The sequence below is a fragment of the Acomys russatus genome, chromosome 13 (assembly GCF_903995435.1).
Source record: "Acomys russatus chromosome 13, mAcoRus1.1, whole genome shotgun sequence".
Lineage (NCBI taxonomy): Eukaryota > Metazoa > Chordata > Mammalia > Rodentia > Muridae > Acomys > Acomys russatus.
In genome coordinates this window covers 17,538,007-17,558,104 of record NC_067149.1, presented here as the reverse complement: position 1 = coordinate 17,558,104, position 20,098 = coordinate 17,538,007, and the positions used below count along the sequence as shown (strand labels likewise).

At 54.8% G+C, this 20,098-nt stretch overlaps 2 protein-coding genes across 7 annotated transcripts in view; both read left to right on the top strand.

Moving 5' to 3' along the window:
• Window positions 1-13,079, top strand: part of Podxl2 (podocalyxin like 2) — a 31,087-nt gene extending 18,008 nt beyond the window's left edge. Inside the window, exons 3-8 of the mRNA XM_051154891.1 lie at window positions 4,056-4,855; window positions 5,265-5,339; window positions 9,815-9,971; window positions 10,382-10,443; window positions 12,032-12,211; window positions 12,743-13,079. Of these exons, the coding sequence (XP_051010848.1) occupies window positions 4,056-4,855; window positions 5,265-5,339; window positions 9,815-9,971; window positions 10,382-10,443; window positions 12,032-12,211; window positions 12,743-12,955 (1,487 nt within the window). The 3' untranslated portion in view covers window positions 12,956-13,079. The remainder of the gene's footprint in view (window positions 1-4,055; window positions 4,856-5,264; window positions 5,340-9,814; window positions 9,972-10,381; window positions 10,444-12,031; window positions 12,212-12,742) is intronic.
• A 523-nt stretch (window positions 13,080-13,602) lies between these two features.
• On the top strand, window positions 13,603-19,786 carry Abtb1 (ankyrin repeat and BTB domain containing 1). Of its 6 annotated transcripts, none has more exons than XM_051154886.1 (12): window positions 13,603-13,763; window positions 14,635-14,662; window positions 14,771-14,826; window positions 16,093-16,237; window positions 16,370-16,529; window positions 16,628-16,673; window positions 16,961-17,077; window positions 17,166-17,284; window positions 17,444-17,542; window positions 17,639-17,806; window positions 19,169-19,369; window positions 19,460-19,786. In XM_051154886.1, exons 1-12 carry the CDS (start codon window positions 13,640-13,642, stop codon window positions 19,664-19,666), a joined length of 1,470 nt encoding a protein of 489 aa, XP_051010843.1. In that variant the 5' UTR covers window positions 13,603-13,639; the 3' UTR covers window positions 19,667-19,786. The 6 variants fall into 6 exon arrangements, with proteins under 6 accessions (XP_051010843.1, XP_051010844.1, XP_051010845.1 ...); XM_051154887.1 differs by having other exon boundaries at window positions 13,605-13,763; window positions 14,635-14,697; XM_051154885.1 differs by having other exon boundaries at window positions 13,625-13,793.
• Window positions 19,787-20,098: the final 312 nt, after the last annotated feature.

Genomic DNA, 20,098 nt, shown 5'->3' with positions numbered 1-20,098 from the left:
CCCGGCTGGCCCGGACCTCATCCTAGTAGTGACTGCCACAGCTGTTGTTGCAGCCACTGCTCCTTCACGAGGTGCACAGGGGGGTGCAGTGTGGCTCCAGGAGACCTCTGGGAAGGCCAAGGCAAGGCTGTTGCCACTTCTGTGGTGACTTAAGGAAGAAAGGATTTATGGTGACCCGCACTTTGAGGGCACAGTCCATCGAGGTGGGGAGAGCATGGTGGCAGGAAGATGAGTCAGCTGGTCACGTGCCTGTACAAACCGGAAGCAGCAAGAGAGGAACGCTTCATCTCACTTCACTCTTTCCTTTTTATTCAGACTGGGACTCTGGTCCCTGGGACAGTTGGACCAAACTTAGGACTTTATTTAAGCCGATCTAGAACCACCACCAACACATAGTCAGAGGTTTTTTTCTTTTCCCCACGCTGATTATAAATCCTATCAGGTTGGCACCTAAGATGTGTTTGTTCGTTTGTTTGCTTTTAGGTTTTTCTCTTTTTTTCCTTTTGTTTTGTTTTGGTTTTTCGAGACAGGGTTTCTCTGTGTAGCCTTGGCTGTCCTGGACTCACCTTGTAGACCAGGCTGGCCTTGAACTCACAGCGATCCGCCTGCCTCTGCCTCCCGAGTGCTGGGACTAAAGGTGTGTGCCACCATGCCTAGCTTATGTCTTGTGATTTTTTTTATGATGGGATAATTAAATTTTACTACCAGGTTGGCACTTAAGATTAACTGCCCCAGGCTCCCTGTCATTTGTTAGGATGCCATTTGTTATGACATCACCTTGAGAACAGTGTCCCACCAGGGGGGGTGGGTATGGGGCACATAGACTCCATGCCATTTCCCCGAGGTGACGATTCCCCAAATTACTTCCCCTGCCTACAAGTCTTTAGCGGCCCCTCTTGTGAACCAGCCCCAGCGTTGAAACTGTGGTTGTGGTCAGAGATGGGGTTGCAGTGGACAGGGAAATGACGGTGTGAGTCCTAAGCTGAGTCTGAAATGACTCTGAAGTGACTTAACTCCACAGGACTCAGGGCTGCACAGAGCTGACAGGAATCACACTCAGAGGTCATGTTTTCTACTCCTGGGCTCCCCATGTGGGAAGCAGGTCCCTGGTCTGTGGGGTTTGGAGATCAGTTAGTTTAGGGGTTAGTGAAGAGTTAGTTTCAAACTAAAGCCACCAGGTGGTGCTGTAACTTCACAACCTCGATCCCCGGGAGCAGTTCCAGAAGACAGGGAGCCTCTGTGCCATTAGCGACTGACAGTCTAGGCCCAGGTTCTGATTGTGTCTTGTGACCTAGCTTGATCTTGTTGGGGTAGGTTGAGTCTGGGAAAATGTTCTTCTCTCTTTAGTGACCCTTATTCTGTGGATAACTTCTTGGGCACAGGCTTCCTGGAAACAGCCTTGTGCCTCATGGGCAGTCCTACTAGTTGGCTGTGGCTGCATCTGGGTGCCTTGGGTACTCTCATGTGTCTCAGCCTCAGGCAAGCTTTTGGGGCTGCAGCAGGGACTCCAGCGACCTAAAGCCATATGGACCAAGATGGTCGGAGCTGGGCTGGGACAGCTGCAGTTCACAGGCACGGTCCTAGAGAGCGACCATGTGGTGTGTTCGCAGCTCTTCCTCTGGCTACCCTAAACAAGTATTTATGGTTTTTAGTTGGCTAGTTCTTGCTATGTGCTCCTAGGCCAGGGTCTGCACCATCTCCATCTCTCCTTTCCCAGATGCCTTTGCGCTTTGCCATAGGCATGCCCTCTTGATGTCTTTACGAACATACTTTTCATGCCAATCTAAATCGGGCAGAACTGCGGGAGGCTCTGCGACCTCATAAAGATCTCCTCCTACCACGGGACCCAGCAAACCCACTAGCTGCATGCCTCGGCCTGCCTTGGCCTTCTCTGTATTGCAGTGTGAGCACCGTAGCCCAAAGCAGCCTGCGGAGGAAAGAGTTTATCTGGCTCACACTTGCACAGCAATTGCAGTCCATTCTTGAGGGACCTCAGGGTAGGAGCCATGGAGCAAGCTGCTGCAGCTTCCTGGGTTGCTCCCAGTGGCCTGCTCAGCCTGTTTCCTTACACAACCCCGGGACTGCCGCCAGCTGAGGGGTGGCGCTGCTCACCGTGGAGCTGGGCAACAATCAAGGGAATGCCCCACAGACAGGACCACAGGACAGTGTGGCGGAGACGGTTCCTCGGTTGATGGTCCCTCTTCCCACATGACTCTAATTTGTGTCACGGGGACAGAGCCTGCAGCAGCACACTGCTGAGTCAGCATTTTAACTGTCCTGTGACCACAGGCCTACTCAGCCCTCTCGTGCCATCTAACACCACCCGGACCCAATTCCCCCAGTGAAGCCTGCGTTTTCCCTATTGTCTTTGAGTGTTCGGTTCACAGAGACCTCAGCCACTGATAACCGAGTGTCTGCCAGGGACTGGTTTCCCTTGCATTGCTGCAGACGGTGTAACTTCTGTCTGCAGAGAAGAGTACCTGCAGTCCTCAGTGCTTCTGCGTGCACAGCGCCAGGCTGAGCCCGTGCTCCTTCTCGCCATGCACCCTCCTCCCCCCACCTCACAAGCCAGGCTATGGGGAGTTCTTTAGCGTCGTAACAGTCCTCCCCAAGCCAGGCGTGGTGGCGCATGCCTTCAATCCCAGCGCTTGGGAGGTAGAGGTGAGCTGATCTGTATGACTTCAAGGCCAGGCTGGTGGAGAGAGAGAGAGAGAGAGAGAGAGAGAGAGAGAGAGAGAGAGAGAGAGAGAGAGAGAGAGAATTAGTTTCAGGACAGCCAGGGCTACACAGAAACTCAGTCTTGAAAAACAAAACAAAATCCTCCCTGAAGTTCAGAGACAGCATACTCCCTGATCCCCATAGCTCCCTGTATGCTGGTTAATTAGTCAGTCAGGCCCTGTCTACTTGTTGAATCTCAGCTTTTCCCTTCCCCTGTATTAGAGGCTAGACCTGAGGGCTGTCTTCTGGTCCTCCTTTCTCCCTCTCCTCTTGTCTGATTCCCCCCATAGATTCTCAGGGGAGAGCTCCTTAGCACAGATGTAATTTGTACCTCCTCTCTGCTGTGTCTGTAGAACAGCAACCAACACCTCCCTCTCACACCCTGTCTTTCCTGCCACATCAGAGGCTAGCACAGAGGACAGTATTCATGTGTCCTTTTCCCACTGTCATTCTTTCCTTAGGCAGGACAGTACTTTCTGACGGCTTAGCTTCAGTTGTCCGTCTTAACACAGCACAGGCCATTCTGTTACCTCAGAGCACCCGGGATCTCATCTCTTCCGTGCTACTGTCAGGGATTACACTGTATTCTCTAGTTGTCATCTGTTTTTGGGGGCAGACCTCATTTCTCAAGGAGCCATATCGCCCCACGCAGCATAGAGGAATACATTCACCCTGGGATTCCACCTCGAGACGCTCCACTCTCAGGGGTCAGCCTCAGTTCACGTAGCTCATCACTCACCATGGTCTGTTTCCCTTGGAACTGTGAGTCAAAACAAATCTTCCTTTAAGTTTCTTCTGGTCAAGTTTTTGGTCACAGTGACAAGAAAAGTAATTAATACATTGCCGTAACCCATTTCCTTCACTCTTGTTATTTATTTATTTTATTTTTATTATTTTATTTATTTAGTTTATATGAAGGAGTATTTTACCTGCACCATGTCTACGCACCATGTGCATGCAGTACCCGTGATGGCCAGAAGAGGGTGCTGGATCCTCTGGAACTGAAGTTGGAGATGGTTGTGAGCAACTGTATAGTCTGGGAATGGAACCAGTGCTCTTAATACCAAGACACTTCTCCAGCTCCTAAATTTGTATTTTTTTTTATTACCATAAGGGAAGAAATGACCAGTTATCTCCCTGTGCCCTTGTGGGCTGGCTTCATTCTCTCACTGGCTCACTTCCTATCCTTTCCTAGCCTGCTAAACCTCTGGTGTCCCTCTATCCTTCTGTCTCCATGGGAACACAGCTCTTCTTTAATACTAATAGAAACTTCTCCATAAGGGTCACCCCACCCATGTCTGATGAAGCCTGTCAGTTAGCTCTCCATCTCTCCTTAGACTACGTCTTCCCAGACCTGACTGAGAAGGCAACTTCCATGGAAGACCCAGGCCAGGCTTCAGACCTGCCAAACTTCCCCTCCATCCTGCCCAAGACGGATCTTGCTGAGCCTCCCTGGCATATGCCTCTGGAGGAGGAAGAGGAGGAAGAGGAGGAGGAAGAGGAAGAGGAGGAGGAAAAGGAAGAAGAGGAGAGGGCGAAGGAAGAAGCAGAGGAGGAGGAGGAGGAGGAAGAGCTGCTCCCAGTGAGCGGGTCCCCAGGAGCCACCATGCAGGCCCATGACTCTTCACCCAGCACCAGCAGCATCAGCAGCCAGAGTCCCGGGCCCACCAGACACAGGCAGGAGGATTCTGGGGACCAGGTCACACCAGGCATGGATGTGGAGAGCAGTGTGAAGCCCACCTTGTCAGTGCCCTCTGTCACGCCAAGTACAGTGGCCCCTGGGGTTCAGAACTATAGCCAGGAATCTGGGGGCACCGAGTGGCCAGCTGGGGGGCTGGGGGTACAGTCTGAGGTCCCCCAGGGGGCTGGTGAGACCACAGTGGGAGCAGCTGACTTGGATGGCCAGCAGGGGGCGCTGCCGTCCTCCTCACTCCCACAAACAGAGCCTCCGGGTGGGACTGAGGTCCCCAGTGAGGGTCCCCTTTACCCCACAACCCCAGACTCTTTCCCACCTGGCCCCCAAGACACAGAGTCAACCCCTTCTTCTGCTACCTGGGCACAAGACGGTCTCAGTGAGCAGCCCCTGGAGGGTCAGGCAGCTGAAGCCCACTCACTAACACCGTGGGACTCTACTCAGGTAAGACAGGCGCAAACTGCCCTCTCTCTGTACAAGAATAACTGCCGTCCCCTGGGTCCTCGGGATTTCGGCAACAGTGCAGTGTGGTGGGAGCTGACCACACCTTTCCCACCACAACTGTCAGTGCCTATGTGCCCAAGTCATTGTTCATACCCACAGGGAGCAGGGGGCTCGGGGGAGGGGGAGTGTTCAGTCCCCAGAAGTGCACAGCAAGGCCTCTGGATGGGCCAAGCCTCTTTTCATTACGGTGCTCTGTTTCATCTTACGCATGCGGGGAGGGGACCCTGGCGTGGCCTCTCAGGAGGATGCAGTTGCCCTCAGCTCCTCAGACCTCAGGCTTGCATCTCCTCTGGCTCACTGGAAGTCTCTCCTGAGGCCTCCGTGCCCTGTGTTCTGTTTCCTTTCCCAGGTGATCTGTAAGGATTGGAGCAACCTGGCTGGGAAGAACTACATTATCCTGAACATGACAGAGAACGTAGACTGTGTGAGTGCTCCGCTGGCCTGCCCGCCCGCGCGGAGGGGGGCACCGCAGTGGGGTCCTTGCCGAGGAAAGCCAGCCTAGGGCGGGGCTGAGCCAGCAAGAAGTCTTAGAAACTCCAGGGCTCTCTTCCTCTTTTGCTTCCTGTAGTTTCGTGTTGTGTTGTGGTTTTGTTTTTCTTTTTAGCGTAGGCGACCTCAAACATAAATATGTAGCCAAGGATGATTTTGAACTCCTGACCCTCCTGCCTCCACCTCACCTCCCCAGACCTGGGATTTCAGGGTCTGGTTTTAATCAGTGTAATGGCTCCAACTCCGGGTGGGATAGCATGCTAGGCAAGCACTTGACCAACTGCGCTGCCCTCCTAGCCCGCCCCGTTTCAGTTCAAAGGAATTTGTTTTGCTCCTGTGTGCGACATGCCTTACTCTCTGATATCAGAGACCTATTCTTTTTGTCTCTAGGGATTTGTGGAGACAGGATCTTGCTATATTGGCCAGGAGAGCTTGGAATTTCTAGGTTCAATCAAACCTCCCACACCTACCTTCCAAGTGCTGGGAGCACAGTCGAGCACCATTGTTGCCCATCAAGGCTTTTTAAAAGAGTTGTTTTTTTTTATGCGAGCTGTAGTGGCACATGCCTGCAACCCCAGCACTGTGGCAGCTGAGACAGGGGAATCAGGTTCAAAGCCTGGTTGGGCTACATAGTAAGATGCTGTCTCAAGAAGGATGTTTCCCCATCCTGGTAGCTTTTTTATTCGGCCTTAGGCTGTTTCATAAGCAACATCTGTTGGTGTTTGTTCGTAGCTCTCTAGGGAGGCATCAAAGGGCTGATGGGAAAGCTTGTGTGTGTGTGTGTGTGTGTGTGTGTGTGTGTGTGTATGTGTGTGTGTCGGGGGCACGACTCTCAAAGCTTTGTAATGATCATGTGTTGGGTCACCATCACTGAGCCAGCCATGTCTGAGCCTCCTGATGGGGTCTGGACCTTCCATGTGATCGAGATGGTCTGTTGCCGTGATAAGACATCCTGACAACAATCAACTTGAGGAAGAAAGGCCATTTGGCTTACACTTCCAGGTCACTGTCTGTCACTGGGGGGATGAACTAAAACAGAACCCATGAAGGAACACTGCCTGCTGGTCAGCCTGCCCTCAGCCTCATGCTTAGCTTTTTTATATAGCTCAGGACCATCTGCCCAGGGAAAGGTGCAGCCCACAGTGGCTGGGCCCTCCTGCATCCATTAATAAGACAGTCCCTCACAGGCATGTCTACAGACCAACCTGTAGAAGAATGTTAATTTAGAACATGGCTGTTCTGGCAAGAGATCACATCCAAAGACTTAGATATGTGTGATCCGGCTGACAAGACATCACACCAAAGATCTTTTAGGTCTGTGTGGCCTGGCTGGAATACAGACACACCTTTAATCCAGGAGACAGAGGCAAACAGATCTGAGTTCAAGCCTAGCCTGGTATAGAGCAAATATCAGGTAAAGAAAAACTTAGGCCCAGGCATGATGATACACACCTTTAATCCCAAACAAAGGTAAAGTTAGTTTGCAGAAAGAAGCACCTATGTTTGAAAGTGATGTCTAATTGAGTGGCAGACCAGGTGAGGAAATAGAAAAGATTGACAGAATAGGATACGCCCAGCTCTCACAAGAAGAGAGAGGAAAGGGAAGATATTTAAGAAGCAGCTTTACAGAGAGAGGAGGCAGCTTTACCAGGACAGGAAGAGAGAGAAGGAGAACTCAGGTGAAGACAGAATGAGCCAGAAATGAGAAAAAGCCAGAAGATTAGAGCAGATTGCTGAGTTAGTTTGAGGCCAAGCAGAACGATTCTGAGCTGAGAGAGAAGCCAGATTAATAAATAAGTCAGCTGGGAGAGGTGTTTGAGCCAGAACAGCTGAGTTGAATCTGCCAGCTCAGATCTCAGAAAGAACAAGTAAGGGTCAGCTCATTAAGCAGTAAGTCTTAGAGGCTGAAAACATTCTAGGCCTAGATTAGATTGTACGGAGGCTAGAAGCTTCCAGGACTAGGCCTAGGACAGCAGATGGAGGCAGTTAGCCCCCCAGATAACAACTGAGCCAGGAGACTAAATGTTACTTTTACACCAACCTGATCTAGGCAATTCACCAACTGAGGCTCCTCCCCTCGGATGCTCTAGGGTGACAGTTAAGGCTAGCCTAGACTGTGGCTCCTGGTCTGGTGGCCTGGCTTGGGCTATTTCATTTGGAAGTGCCTGATGTCAGTGACATTAGGTCCTTCCTCCTGCGGTGACTATTCTGCCCTACTAGAAGTATGAGGAGCTGTCGTCAGTGTTCTGGGGCTCACGGCGGGGCAGAAGTTGGGGGTCTCCATATAATAGGTGTGTTTGCATGGACACCAGTGCTCATTAACTCTGTGGTGCAGGACACAGTTGTGCTGGATATCTTCATGGTCGGAGGCACTCTGCTTTATTCTTGAAAACATGAACTCCCAGGGCGGGGGTGTGGCTCTGTGGTGCTGCTCAGCACACTCAAAACCCTTTGTTCATCCCCAACATGGGGGTGGTGGCGGCGGTGGTGGTTACAAAAGAAAACAGAAAAGGGAAGATGTCCCCCTCTTCTCCAGGCAGGGAGATAGTTTGCTGTTGGTGTATCCATTACGAAGCACTGTAGGAACACACCTCTTTCTCCATCCTTTCCTGTCTGTTATAGCCTGTGAAGAGAATGGGTCAATGTGGGTCAAAAGTAGTGGGGCACACAGAGCCCTTGTCTCCAGGGGAAAAAAAAAAGAACAGGGAGGAATGTGCCTGCTTGCCCCTCAGAGACAGTTTTCCAAGATGCAGCTACAGTTTTAGAATTTTGCACTTGATCTGGAAGAGTGGGGCAGGCTAGTCAGCTTCTCCTGTTTTCTGCCTAAGACATCGGAGACAGGACGGGAGCCAGCAGATGCCAGCAGGCACAGATGCAGAGTGGTGAGGCGGTGAATGCCAAGCTGGTCTTGGAGTTCTAGAAGCCAGGAGAATCTTTGCTCTAGAGATGAAGGATCCAATCCAATCCTGGCACAAGAAGTACTGGGAACAGAGAATGCTGGGTGGTTGCCAGGGAGGACCACCTTTAGGGCAGAGGGCTGTATTCCCAGCAGGGCTGACCCAGAGGAACAGCTACCATCCCAGAATCTGCCACTGGTTCCATGATGTTAGGTAGCCCACATCTCAGATGGGGAAACTGAGGCTCAGAATGTTGCCAAAGGTCAGAGCTAAATATGATAGCCTTTGGACCCTGGTGCTCTTAGTTCCAAGTGCAAGGGCCTTTCCCTCCCCAGCTAACTCTCAGTCTCATAGACTTCAGTACGCGGTAAAGGGCGGCACACATGTGGCACAGCAACTGTGGGCTGCCGAGTCCCAGCATAGGCCGGTAGAAGTTTGTCCTACCCTCCCACATTAGTAATAACACTGACCACTTGACCCTGAGACTTGCCTGTGGTGGGGCAGAACTGTGACCAGGAAGCTGGAATGTCTAGACTTGAGCTGCACCTGGCATTTGCTATGGTAACAAGGAACGAGCCCAGCATGGAAGTCAGCCTGGTAGACTTCAGGTTGGCATGACAACCAAGGGATGGATAGGTCCTTATCCTAGGCAGCAGCCCAACAAGAGCAGCAGGTTCATCTCTGCCTCAGATATCACAAGGAAGCCATTGGGCATGGCATTCAGGCTGCCCTGTTGGCATGCCTATGGCCTCTGACAGCCCCAGTTCCCACAACACCCTGCAGAGCTGAGAGAGGGGTCTAACCGGGACTCTTGGAAGCAAGAGGTTTTTCATATACAAGAGGGAGAAGTTGATGAAGAGGTCTGGGAACCAAAGGAGGGCCTCTCACAAATAGCCGGCATGAGCCTGCTGGCGGCAGCCTGGCCTCCAGACCTGCCACACTGAGTTCCTGTGGAGGGCTGGGTTTGTTTTGTAATTATATTTGACACGATCGTCTGAACAATAAGTTAGAGAGTCTGAGGGCAAAGAAGCCATCTTTATTGGTTTTTCAAGTCCCTCTTGTAAAAGCATTCCCATCGCTTTCTCAAGGCTCAGTGGCAGCCACATGGTGAATGACCAGCAGAGAAACCCGCTGTTTTTGGCCTTCCTGCTTTCTGGTGGCTGTGGGGACTTAGTGCTGTGTCTTCCCAGCACTGTACACTTGCTGTGGGCATCGTGGGCAGTGTCTCCATAGGCCTGGACACTGCAAACCCCAGTTAAGGGTTTGTCATTATCAGTGGAAAGATTCATGTCCCCTCTACCTGAGTGGCTCTGGGGCAGGCTCACACCTTCACCATGGGGCCTGCAGAGGGAAGTGAACCAACCAACTGTATCTGTGTGTGCCCTGCTCTCAAATGGTCCCAGAGCCAACCAGGCTAGACGGAGGAGCATATATAGGCCGTTGGGAGCTGGGGTGAGGGCAGATGGGGTCAGGCTACCACCCATCCTTGAGCTTGGCTCCTCTGAACCTCTAGGAAGTGTTTCGGCGGCACCGGGGACTGCAGCTCCTAGCCCTGGTGGAGGAGGTACTGCCACGCCACCGCAATGGCCACCGTGGAGACTGGCACATCTCCCTGAGCAAGCCTAGTGAGAAAGAGCAGCACCTTCTGATGACACTTGTGGGCGAGCAGGGTGAGCAGGAGATGGGGGAGGTGTCCCACCACAGGCCCATACTCGGGGCTCAAGAAAGAATGGTTAGGGCTGTAAAGCTAGAAGACCTACAGCAGCATGCTAGTGTAGGATTCTGGGTGGAGCGATACCTGGGACCTGGTCAAGAGGAGGCAGGTATGGGCATCATACACTATGAGAGGGGGACCCTTGGGCTGCAGAGGTGCCTTCTAGCATCACATCTGACATATGGTGTCCCAGTGAGTCAACTCAGTGGGAAGCAGGTCAGCCCAGGACATACATGGGGCCTGAGGCTCTGTGGTTAGAACCAGAAGTGCAACAGAGAAGGCTCGGGCAGGCTGCCCTGGGAGAGGGGTTGGGTGGTGTGGAGACCCCTCAGGGGAGCTGTGGTGACGATGGCATTTCTCCTCCAGGGGTGGTACCCACTCAAGATGTCCTTTCCATGCTCAGTGGCATCCGCAGGAGTCTGGAGGAGGTAAGTGTGCAGGGACTTGACCTGACAGCCACCGTAGCATCCTCTTCCTCCCATCCTCGATGCTCAAGAGTGCTGGAAGAATTCACCGCCTCCTCCAAGACAGGGGTGTGCTTCAGGGCCCTAGCCATCCCCAGACTTACAAAGAGTGTGTGCAGACAACCAACTGGGCAACCAACATGGCCCCAGGCCGTGGTGGAAGAAAAGCCATAGAAAAGGGGGTTAAGTAGGAGGGTGTCTGAAGAATCATGAAAAACCTGGTGGAGGGGGAATAAGCAGTCCCTGCCCCTGCCAGTGCCCCTTCAGGGTAACTTGAGGTATGGGAGGATGTCAGGAGGTGGGAAACAGTCCTCCATTGTTAGAGGTGCCCCGCCTCCCCTATCAGGTGTGGTCTTCTGCCTCCTGCTGGGCTACAAAACATAGATGCTGGAGGTCCAGATACTGAGACTCCCAGATCCTCACCCCTGCCTCTGCTTGCTCTCCCTCACCCATGACCCGTTCAGTCTTCCCTTCGGAGGGACTCTGCAGGGCTTGACAGCACCCAGGATGTCACAATGCAAAGTAGATACATCGAATGTTTACAAGGGCTGGACCACACTGGATTCTCCCTTTGTTCCCTCTTCTGCTCCATGGGGTTGTAAGGGTTAAATGAGGTGAGAGTGGAAGCCCAGAAAGGTCAGGGGCCTGGCCTGAGATCACCCAGGTAGCAAGGGACAAAGCCGCTGTGCTGCCTGGATGACTACCAGAGCTCATCTGCCTGAAGCTCTGGGCACCTAGGAGGCAGAGGCAGGCGGATCGCTCCAAGTTCGAGGCCAGCCTGGTTTACAAAGGGAACGGCGTCTAGGACAGCCAAGGCCACACAGAGAGACCCTGTCTTGAAAAAACAAACCCACACACACACACACACAAAACAAAACGCCTCTGGGCTCAGGAGCACAGATGGACAGTGGAAATCTGCAAGGCTTTCACATGGTGCAGGAAGAGCCAAAGCTCAGCCTCTACTCAGGAGTGATAAACCTTAACCTCCCCTGGTCTCACCTGAAGCTGGTTTGTAGGGAGCTTTCCCACTGGGAGAGGCCCAGACCTCCCAGATTTTACCACTGGGAAAGGGCGCCCAGGCACCTCAGTAGTGGGCTGCAGTTGGCATCCCCACAGGGCTCCCAGTGATGCCAGGCTGCCAGGCCAGAATGACATCGGCTACCCCTAAGTCGGAAGCTATGCTTCAGGGCTCTGACTTTGTGTAGTGGACTTGAGAGTCTCCCGGATGCCTTGTTGCTTTGTGTACTTACTGAGGATAGGTGTGGGGCCTCATTTATTTGGGCCATGGCTGTCATCTCAGTGCTGGGCAGGGCCAGGGCTGGTGCATTCTGAGTTGGGTTGGGGCAGGAATCACCGTGAGGATGGAAGCAGACTGAGAATGCGGCCACTGGGAGAGGCTTGGGGCTGTTCTTAGATGAACCAATAGGGACAGACTAGTATGGCCCTCAGCATGGGTCCCGGTCCCAGGGCTGTCAGGGGCTCCAACTCAGCCCTGTAATGCTAGTAGCTCTCGGAGCTTTCCTGAGGCCTGGTCTCATCCCCCAACCCTCAGATTGGCATCCAGAACTACTCCACCACCAGCAGCTGCCAGGCACGGGCCACCCAGGTGCGCAGTGACTACGGGACACTCTTTGTGGTGCTGGTGATCATTGGTGTCATCTGCTTCATCATCATTGTGCTTGGCCTACTATACAATTGCTGGCAGCGTCGGCTGCCCAAGCTGAAACACGTGGTGAGTAGGCCAGGTGGGGCTTGGGAAGGGCAGAATGTGGCCAGTCTACCCGCCAGTGCCACTCAGCAGCTTCACCTGGTGACCTGTGGGAACCCAGTTGTGCTCAGTGCCACTCTGGGGCCGCCTGTCTCTGAGCCTGGTACTGTGCCTGCTAGGAGGTACACGGTGAAGGGTGTTGGTCTCATTAAGGGAGTCCCTCCTCTTCTTCAGCTCCCCCTGACCACTAAGTGCCCCGCGCTGTAGGGCGTGAGGGCAGCTGCACATCCAGGAGCCAAAGGATCTTGCAACCTGCACAAGTGGGACGGGCCCTGGTCATCCCGCCCAGCTCATGTGTTCTGAGTTTCGGGGAGTCTCATATATAAAATGGGCTGTTGGAGGGATCAGGTGACACCAGGGAGGTCACAGGATATATAGTGCAGAAGATTAAGGTCTGAGTTGCAGGCATTTGTCTCCTGGTCCCCCACGGAACACTCTGGGGACTTGGCGTGGTCAACCACCACGTGCACCCAGCGTTCTCTCCCACTGCCGCAGTCGCACGGGGAGGAGCTGCGCTTCGTAGAGAACGGCTGCCACGACAACCCCACGCTGGACGTGGCCAGCGACAGCCAGTCGGAGATGCAGGAGAAGCAGCCCAGCCTCAACGGCGGTGGAGCCATCAACGGCCCGAACAGCTGGAGCGCGCTGATGGGCAGCAAACGTGACCCTGAGGACTCGGACATGTTCGAGGAAGACACGCACCTGTGAACGCCGGGCCACGCGGAACTGCCCGACGCCACGGCCCCGCGCCCCTCCCGGCCCTCCGCGCGGGGCCACTACGCTTCCCCAACGCAGCAGGCGACCGCGGCGCAGCTCCCACCCCGCCCCGCCCGGCCCCGAGCGCTGCCCGAGGGCGGCGCGTTCCCCGCGCCGGGACTCCATTAAAGCCGCCAAGACGCGCGGGCCGCTCCGCCTCCACGCCTGTTTTCTTGCTTCACTCTGGGAGGGAGGGGATGGGAGGGGTCTGGAGGAGTAGGTGGGGCGGGGCCAAGATCGATGGGCTGGGAATTCGCCTGTTTGTGGGCGTGGTTGGCGGCGTGTGGGCGGAGTCTGAGGGTGAGGGGTTGACTGTCCTAGGTGGCGTCCCGGCCGGATGTGCAGAAAAAAAGACCCCCCTGGTGGGCGGGGCCTGTAGCGGACTGCCCTTCGGGTGAGGCTCTTGGGGGGGCGGGGCCTTGGTAGTTATCCTCTGGGCGAATGGGGCGTGGTCCAGACTAGAGGACCCCTCCCGCCCCTAGAGGGTAAGTGGGCGTGGTTAAAGCTAATGGGTGGGGCCTTGCTGAGCGGTCTCCGGGATGCGGAGGTAGGGTTCGCGGTCCTCCGGACGCCAGGCGCCGCTGCGGAGACTCAGGCGGACATTGCTGGGCGGTGCTGCGAGGGGCGGGACAGTGAATGTTTACATCCGCCCGGACACTGACATCTCCCGAGATCGCTCGGCCGGGGGTCCAGCCTCCTTCGCCATGGACACCAGTGACCTGTTTGCCAGCTGCAGGAAGGGGGACGTGGGCCGTGTGCGGTGAGGACCTGCAGTGCAGGAGGCGGGCAGGTGTTCGCAGGGCTTATTGGGCACGGGTGTGCGGGACCGGCGCTTGTGGGGATCCCGAAGCTGACCAAGCCCGGAGAGATCGGGCTCCAGGTCCCTTACCTAACTCAGTGCAGGGAGAGGACTCTCCCCGTCACGGAGGCTCCAAGAGACGCAGGAGCTCCTGATGCAGCCAGTATAGGCCTGGCGCCGAGATCTTGGTCTCCGTGGGCAGGCAAGGAGGAGAACGGATCCCGGCCCTCACTCTTCTTTGACAGACTTCTTTCTCCCAAGGCCCTTCCTTCCAAATCCCCTGCTCCTCATCAGAAGAGTCCAGGCTGCAGCTGTCTCCCAAGCTCTCCTTAGGCGTATCCCCAACACCAGATGCTACCTCACAGTTAATGATCCCTTCCTTAACTGCAACTCTGAGAGCCCAGGTCTTGCCTTGGTAGCCTTCTTCAGCTACCAAGTCCCAGTGATGGCTTCCTGGCGCGTGGCCTTCTCTCACCAGCATCTTATCAATTGTTCTTTCCACTTCTTCCATAGATCTATCCCTGTCTGCTGCTCTCCAACCCCAGAGTGCCTGCATCAGCTCTTCCCTGGCTTTCCTGCAGAAGTAGGGGCCGACCCCATCCCCCAATATTATAAGACCAAATTTTCAGCCTTCTGAACCTGAGGCTTGGGCCTCTGTCCCCGAAGCCACCACCCAATATAGAGTTCCTGACCCTTGCAGGCCTGTGCGGTTGTAGGCCCTGCCCTTCTCAGAGGCGTCCCTCGCCTAGAGAGAGATGACTGCCTTCCTCTTCCTGGTCCCCTCTCCCAGGTCAGAAGCAGTTCTGACCCAGGCTCTGACCTTCCTGCCCAGGTACCTGCTGGAGCAACGAGACGTGGAGGTGAACGTGCGGGATAAGTGGGACAGCACCCCTCTGTGAGTGTGAGTGGCTGGGTAGCTGGGTGGGCAGGGTGGGCCTGCCCTACTGACAGCGGCCCCCTTTTCCTAGGTACTATGCCTGCCTCTGTGGGCATGAGGAGTTGGTGCGCTACCTGTTGGCTAACGGTGAGAGAGGGTCAGGGTCTGACTCTGTAAGCCCTGAGACCTTGCCACACATTCGCATGTACCCTTGATTTCTCATTACCCCCCCCCCCCCCCCGCCAAATCAACAAATGGCATTCTCCAACTCTCTGTCACTCTTGACACCCGGGCCAGTTCTGGGCTGTCTTTAGACTATACCACCATTGGTCTGCTAAGCTGACTCTCTTGCCCGACCTATAGTCTGACCTGTATATTGCAGGAAGGAGGATCTTTGCACAGCAAAGGTGATGGGAGGCGTGTTTGGCATAAAAGCACTTGGGCACGGTGGCTCACACCTGTAATTCAGTTACTGAGAGAGAGGAAAGTAGAGGCAGGGTGTTTGTCTCAAGTTCAAAACCTAGTCAGGGCTACACTGTGAGACACACTCTTTCCTCCTCTGGCCATTGCTTCCCCTGATGGCTGCATCCCATCAACACCAGTCCCTTAGTGCCCCACTAGACGGAGCCATCTCCTACCTCAGTCGCAGTACCTTCTGCTTAGGCTGGAGTTTCTGTTCAGATCTGTGAACTTCTCACTTCATTCAAGTCTCTGTTCTTAGCCACTGCACGGGCTTTCACAGCCGGCCCATGTAGCGTCATTGTTGTCATGTCACCCTTGGCCCTGTTCTATAATAATGGCGGCTGAAACATAATAAGGTGCTCATGTGCAGTGTGCTAGCAGCACTAGTGTAGGCTCCGTTGGGACAAGGATCTGCCGGTCATCACGATGGCTATATACAGGGCCAGCCGTCCAGTCTGCTCTCAGCTGCATATAGTTCCATAGGGACTCGTGAATATGCCTACATCTAAGTGTTACATATAAAAATTAAAGTAATGATAGAATACAAGGTAGCAGATATTATGTTATATGGAGTTTATTAAATGAGCATGGGGGGGAGGGAAGGGGGGACGGGGTACCCCAGAGAGAGAGAAAGTAGAGATAAAGAGTGAGAGTAGAAAGAGCTATGTGGAGTGCCTGTCTTATAAACGGCCCTGGGCAGGGCCACGCCCCTCTGCCAGGTAAATGATGACATCACAGGTAGACAGACTAAAACAAAATACTAACACTAAGTGCTTGGATTGTGTGCTCTTGGTCTTCACAGGGACCCAAGGGTTGCCTGGGCCACCTTCGGAAGGAAGGGCCTCTAACACGTCTGGGCTCTACATGTGGGAGCTGGGAAGGAGGGGAGGCCTGGGATCTCCCCAGATTTAGGTGTCCCCTTGATCCTGACTGGTGCGCATTGCTTCGTAGGAGCCCGCTGTGAGGCCAACACCTTCGATGGAGAACGTTGTCTCTATGGGGCACTGAGCGACCCCATTCGCCGCGCACTGAGAGACTACAAACAGGTCACTGCATCCTGCAGGAGGCGAGATTACTATGACGATTTCCTGCAGCGGTGAGCTTGCAGCTTGGGGGGGGGGGCGCGGTTGTTTTGCACTCTCAATGGGTTCTGGTGGGCGGTTGTGTTGAGTGGTCCTGATGCACCAGCGGTTACCTGGGTGATGTAGCCCTTTCTGGCTTTCCCCAGGCTTCTGGAACAGGGCATCCACAGCGACGTGGTCTTCGTGGTACACGGAAAGCCTTTCCGGGCCCATCGCTGCATCCTTGGTGCTCGCAGCACTTACTTCGCCAACATGCTGGACACCAAGTGGAAGGGCAAGAGTGTCGTGGTTCTGAGGCACCCACTGGTGCGTCCGACTACTCTGGCAGAGTGCTGACTTCTGGGGGAAAAGTTAGCCCATGCTGGGTGGCGGCCTCTGATCTTTCCTCTCTGCTCTGCCCGCAGATCAACCCGGTGGCCTTTGGGGCTCTACTGCAGTACCTGTACACAGGTGACTGACTCCTTGGCCAGGACAGCAGCACACCCAGGGTGGCCCAGAGCTGATGTGCCACTTCTAAGACACTCACCGTTGGGGAGGAGGGGGTGCTCAGCATGCAAGCCTATCGACTTGGGCGCTGTGTACTGACTTACTTGCTTGGAGAGAAAAGGTTCCATCCACAAATTGATCAGGGCTTAGGGCTTTCTGGATGAGCAAACCAGGGTATCGAGTAGGAATCACTCTTAGGTCCTGACCCAGCCCCCTGCACTCTTCCCCCACCCCACCCCCCATATCCCCAGGCCGCCTGGATATCGGTGTGGAGCATGTGAGTGACTGTGAGCGCTTGGCCAAGCAGTGCCAACTGTGGGACCTGCTTGACGACCTGGAGGCCAAGTGCGAGAAGGTGTCTGAATTCGGTAGGTACAGGGTCTCCGTTCAAGGACTTGGGTTACGGCCTGCAGCGCTGGTCCAGCCCTCTGAATCCCTGCTGTCCTCTTCCTGCAGTGGCCTCCAAGCCTGGCACGTGTGTGAAGGTGTTGACAATTGAGCCCCCTCCGGCAGATCCCCGGTTACGGGAGGATATGGCACTGCTGGCTGACTGTGCCCTGCCACCTGAGCTGCGGGTACTAAAAGGGCATCACCATCCTGGTGGGCAGGAGGGGTGTCTAGGGATGGGGTTCGGAAGGGCAGGCTTCACGGGGCTGGGCTCTCCTAGGCCAACCTAGGAAGTTGCTTCCCTTTCATGAACAGCTTTGCTCTGAAGGGTACCTTTCCTATGGCAGGGTGACCTAGGAGAGCTGCCCTTCCCGTGTCCTGATGGCTTCAGCAGCTGCCCTGACATCTGCTTCCGAGTGGCCGACTCCAGTTTCCTCTGCCACAAGGTGCCTGTCCTACACCTGTCCCTCCTTGTTCATGGCATGGGGTAGCTCCACGGGGGCCGATTCCAGCCTGGTACGTTGTGAACTTGCTTCTCTCAGGCTTTCTTCTGTGGCCGCAGCGACTACTTCCGAGCCCTGCTGGATGACCACTTTCGGGAGAGCGAGGAGCCTGCAGCCTCTGGGGACCCCCCAGTTGTCACCCTGCATGACATCTCCCCGGATATCTTCACTCACGTGCTGTACTACGTGTACAGTGACCATACCGAGGTGTGGCACCCAGTGGAGGACCCCTGGGCTTGTCGCAGTCCTTGGGATTCTGGGCTCTAGGGTCAATTCTTGCTCTTAGCTGTCCTAGAGTTCCTGACTCGGGCCTGTGGGTGTCAAAGGTCAGCAGGACAGCATGTAGAAGTATTTTCCATTAGGTCTGAAGGGGTCAGGTGGCTTGTTGGGGACCCAGGTGTGCCTCTGTCTGGGTTTTCCAGGGCATCCCTGCAGGCTTTTCCTCAGAAGGTAATGTGTTAGGCCTGGTAGGCCACATGGTGTCTTCAGGGCTGTCCAACTGGGCGTGCTGAGCTCCAGGAATGGTCTGTGTAGAAGTGGTGGCCCTGACCTTCAGGCTGTGACTCTCCCCCCTTTCCCCCCGCACCCTGAGTGTCTGCTACAGCTGAGACGGAGCCACAGGAATGTGTGTACCTGTACTTCTGTTGACCCCAGTCTTGGCCCCCAGCTCCCATCAGCCTACCCTTTCTGTATTAGGCTCGGCTATCTCTTCTGTCCACTTCCTCATTTCCTTTGTCACGGCCTGCCACTCACTCTGTGCTTGAGTCTGTCATCCTGAGTCACAAGCTTTCCCTCTGAAGAAGCTTTGTACCTCAAGAGCATTCCTCATGGCACAGCCTCTGAACATGGTCTAATAGTAGTTAAGTCTTTGTTAGCTGGGTGATTTTAGGCAGGTTACATACCTGCTCTGTGTCTCACTGCACTCTCCCGCCCCCCTTCCCGAAGATGATGGAGGAAAATGAGTTTTCCTTGAGTCTTGTGCAAGTGACCAAATGACCACAGGTCAATTAGATAGCAAGGTGACAGCCTAAAGTGTGGCGACATAGCCCCTCTTCTTTTTTTTTCTCCTCTGCTCAGTCCCTGAGCCCCAAGGTCAGGCTGAAGCTGGGCCCCTGATCTTTCTCAGCCAAGGCCTGGCTGTCGCCTGCTTAAATCTATGTGGTCGCTGACAGTTGAAGGAGCCATGCCTAATCAAGCTTGTGGGCTAGAACAGAAACCTCCAGCTCGCTTTTCTAACAGCCTTTGAAGGCAGCCGTGAGTGTCTCTACAGATGAGGGAACTGAGGTACAGAGAGGTGAAGGGACTTGCCTGGGATCCCATAGCTGCTTGTGGAGAGCTCGGGTCTATGACTGACCCCATCTTGTTTTTCCTGGAAGGTCTCTAGCCCTAAGTACCTGCCTGTGGTAAAGCATGGGACCCTGTTCCCACTGGTTTTCTTCTGCCCCTTGCACCTCAAGGACCTGGGTTGGGCTCCAGAGATGGGAGTCATTTGTGCTCCCACTGAAGCTTCCACTGCAGGCCCTGGGAGCCCTCGGTGATCACTGGGTGTTGTCCTTTCTTGTATCACAGCTACCCCCTGAGTTGGCCTATGATGTGCTAAGCGTGGCTGACATGTACCTTCTACCTGGCCTGAAGCGCCTGTGTGGCCGCAGCCTGGCCCAGATCCTGGAGGAGGACAGTGTGGTGGGTGTTTGGCGCATAGCTAAGCTGTTCCGCTTGGCCCGGCTGGAGGACCAGTGTACTGAATACATGGCCAAGGTCATCGAGAAGGTGGGCAGGGGTGCAGAGAGGGGGCACCGTGAGGGGGCGGGATGCAGCCTGGGCTGGGATCCGGCCTGTCCTGAGCCCGCTGTTCTGCAGCTGGTCGAGCGTGAGGACTTTGTGGAGGCAGTGCGGGAAGAGGCAGCAGCTGTGGCCGCCCGGCAGGAGACAGACTCCATTCCGCTGGTCGATGACATCCGCTTCCATGTGGCCAGCACAGTCCAGACCTACAGCGCCATTGAAGAGGCGCAGCAGCGACTGCGGGCACTTGAGGACTTGCTCGTTTCCATTGGCTTGGACTGCTGAGCCCTTGCCACCTGCTTAGTCCTGGCACCAGGGCTTCCATGGTGACAAGCATGCGCAGTGTGTGCATGCAGCAACTGTTGCTCTTGCACGCTTGGTGGCATTACAGTGGGCAGTGGGCAGAGGGGACTCAGTTGGGTTCCTGGGGACTTCATAGGGCTTTCCTGGGATGAGCCACCTCCTCCAGTGCACAAGGAAGCCCCAAGATTTGGGGCCAGCACCACTCAGGGAAAGCTGGGGTATGGTAGGCTTTGAACTTAGTCCCCTCTACCCCAGCACCCCACCTGCTCACTCCTGGTTCTCACCCAGCCCTGGCTTGCTTCAGCTGTTTCCACATACAGGGCTAGACAGGAAGTGGGGAGTGTGTCAATAAAGCTTGAATTCACTGTGAGGGCCTGAGCCTGTGTTGGGGTGTAGCTTGGGAGGGCAGACTTT

Bases quoted from the DNA above. Each gene is read 5' to 3' on its own strand.
- Abtb1 (XM_051154885.1), top strand. From the start codon at position 13,640: ATGTTTACATCCGCCCGGACACTGACATCTCCCGAGATCGCTCGGCCG. The intron at 16,530-16,627 runs GTGCGTCCGACT...CTCTGCCCGCAG, and splicing joins TGGTTCTGAGGCACCCACTG to ATCAACCCGGTGGCCTTTGG. The intron at 17,543-17,638 runs GTGCCTGTCCTA...TGCTTCTCTCAG, and splicing joins CCAGTTTCCTCTGCCACAAG to GCTTTCTTCTGTGGCCGCAG.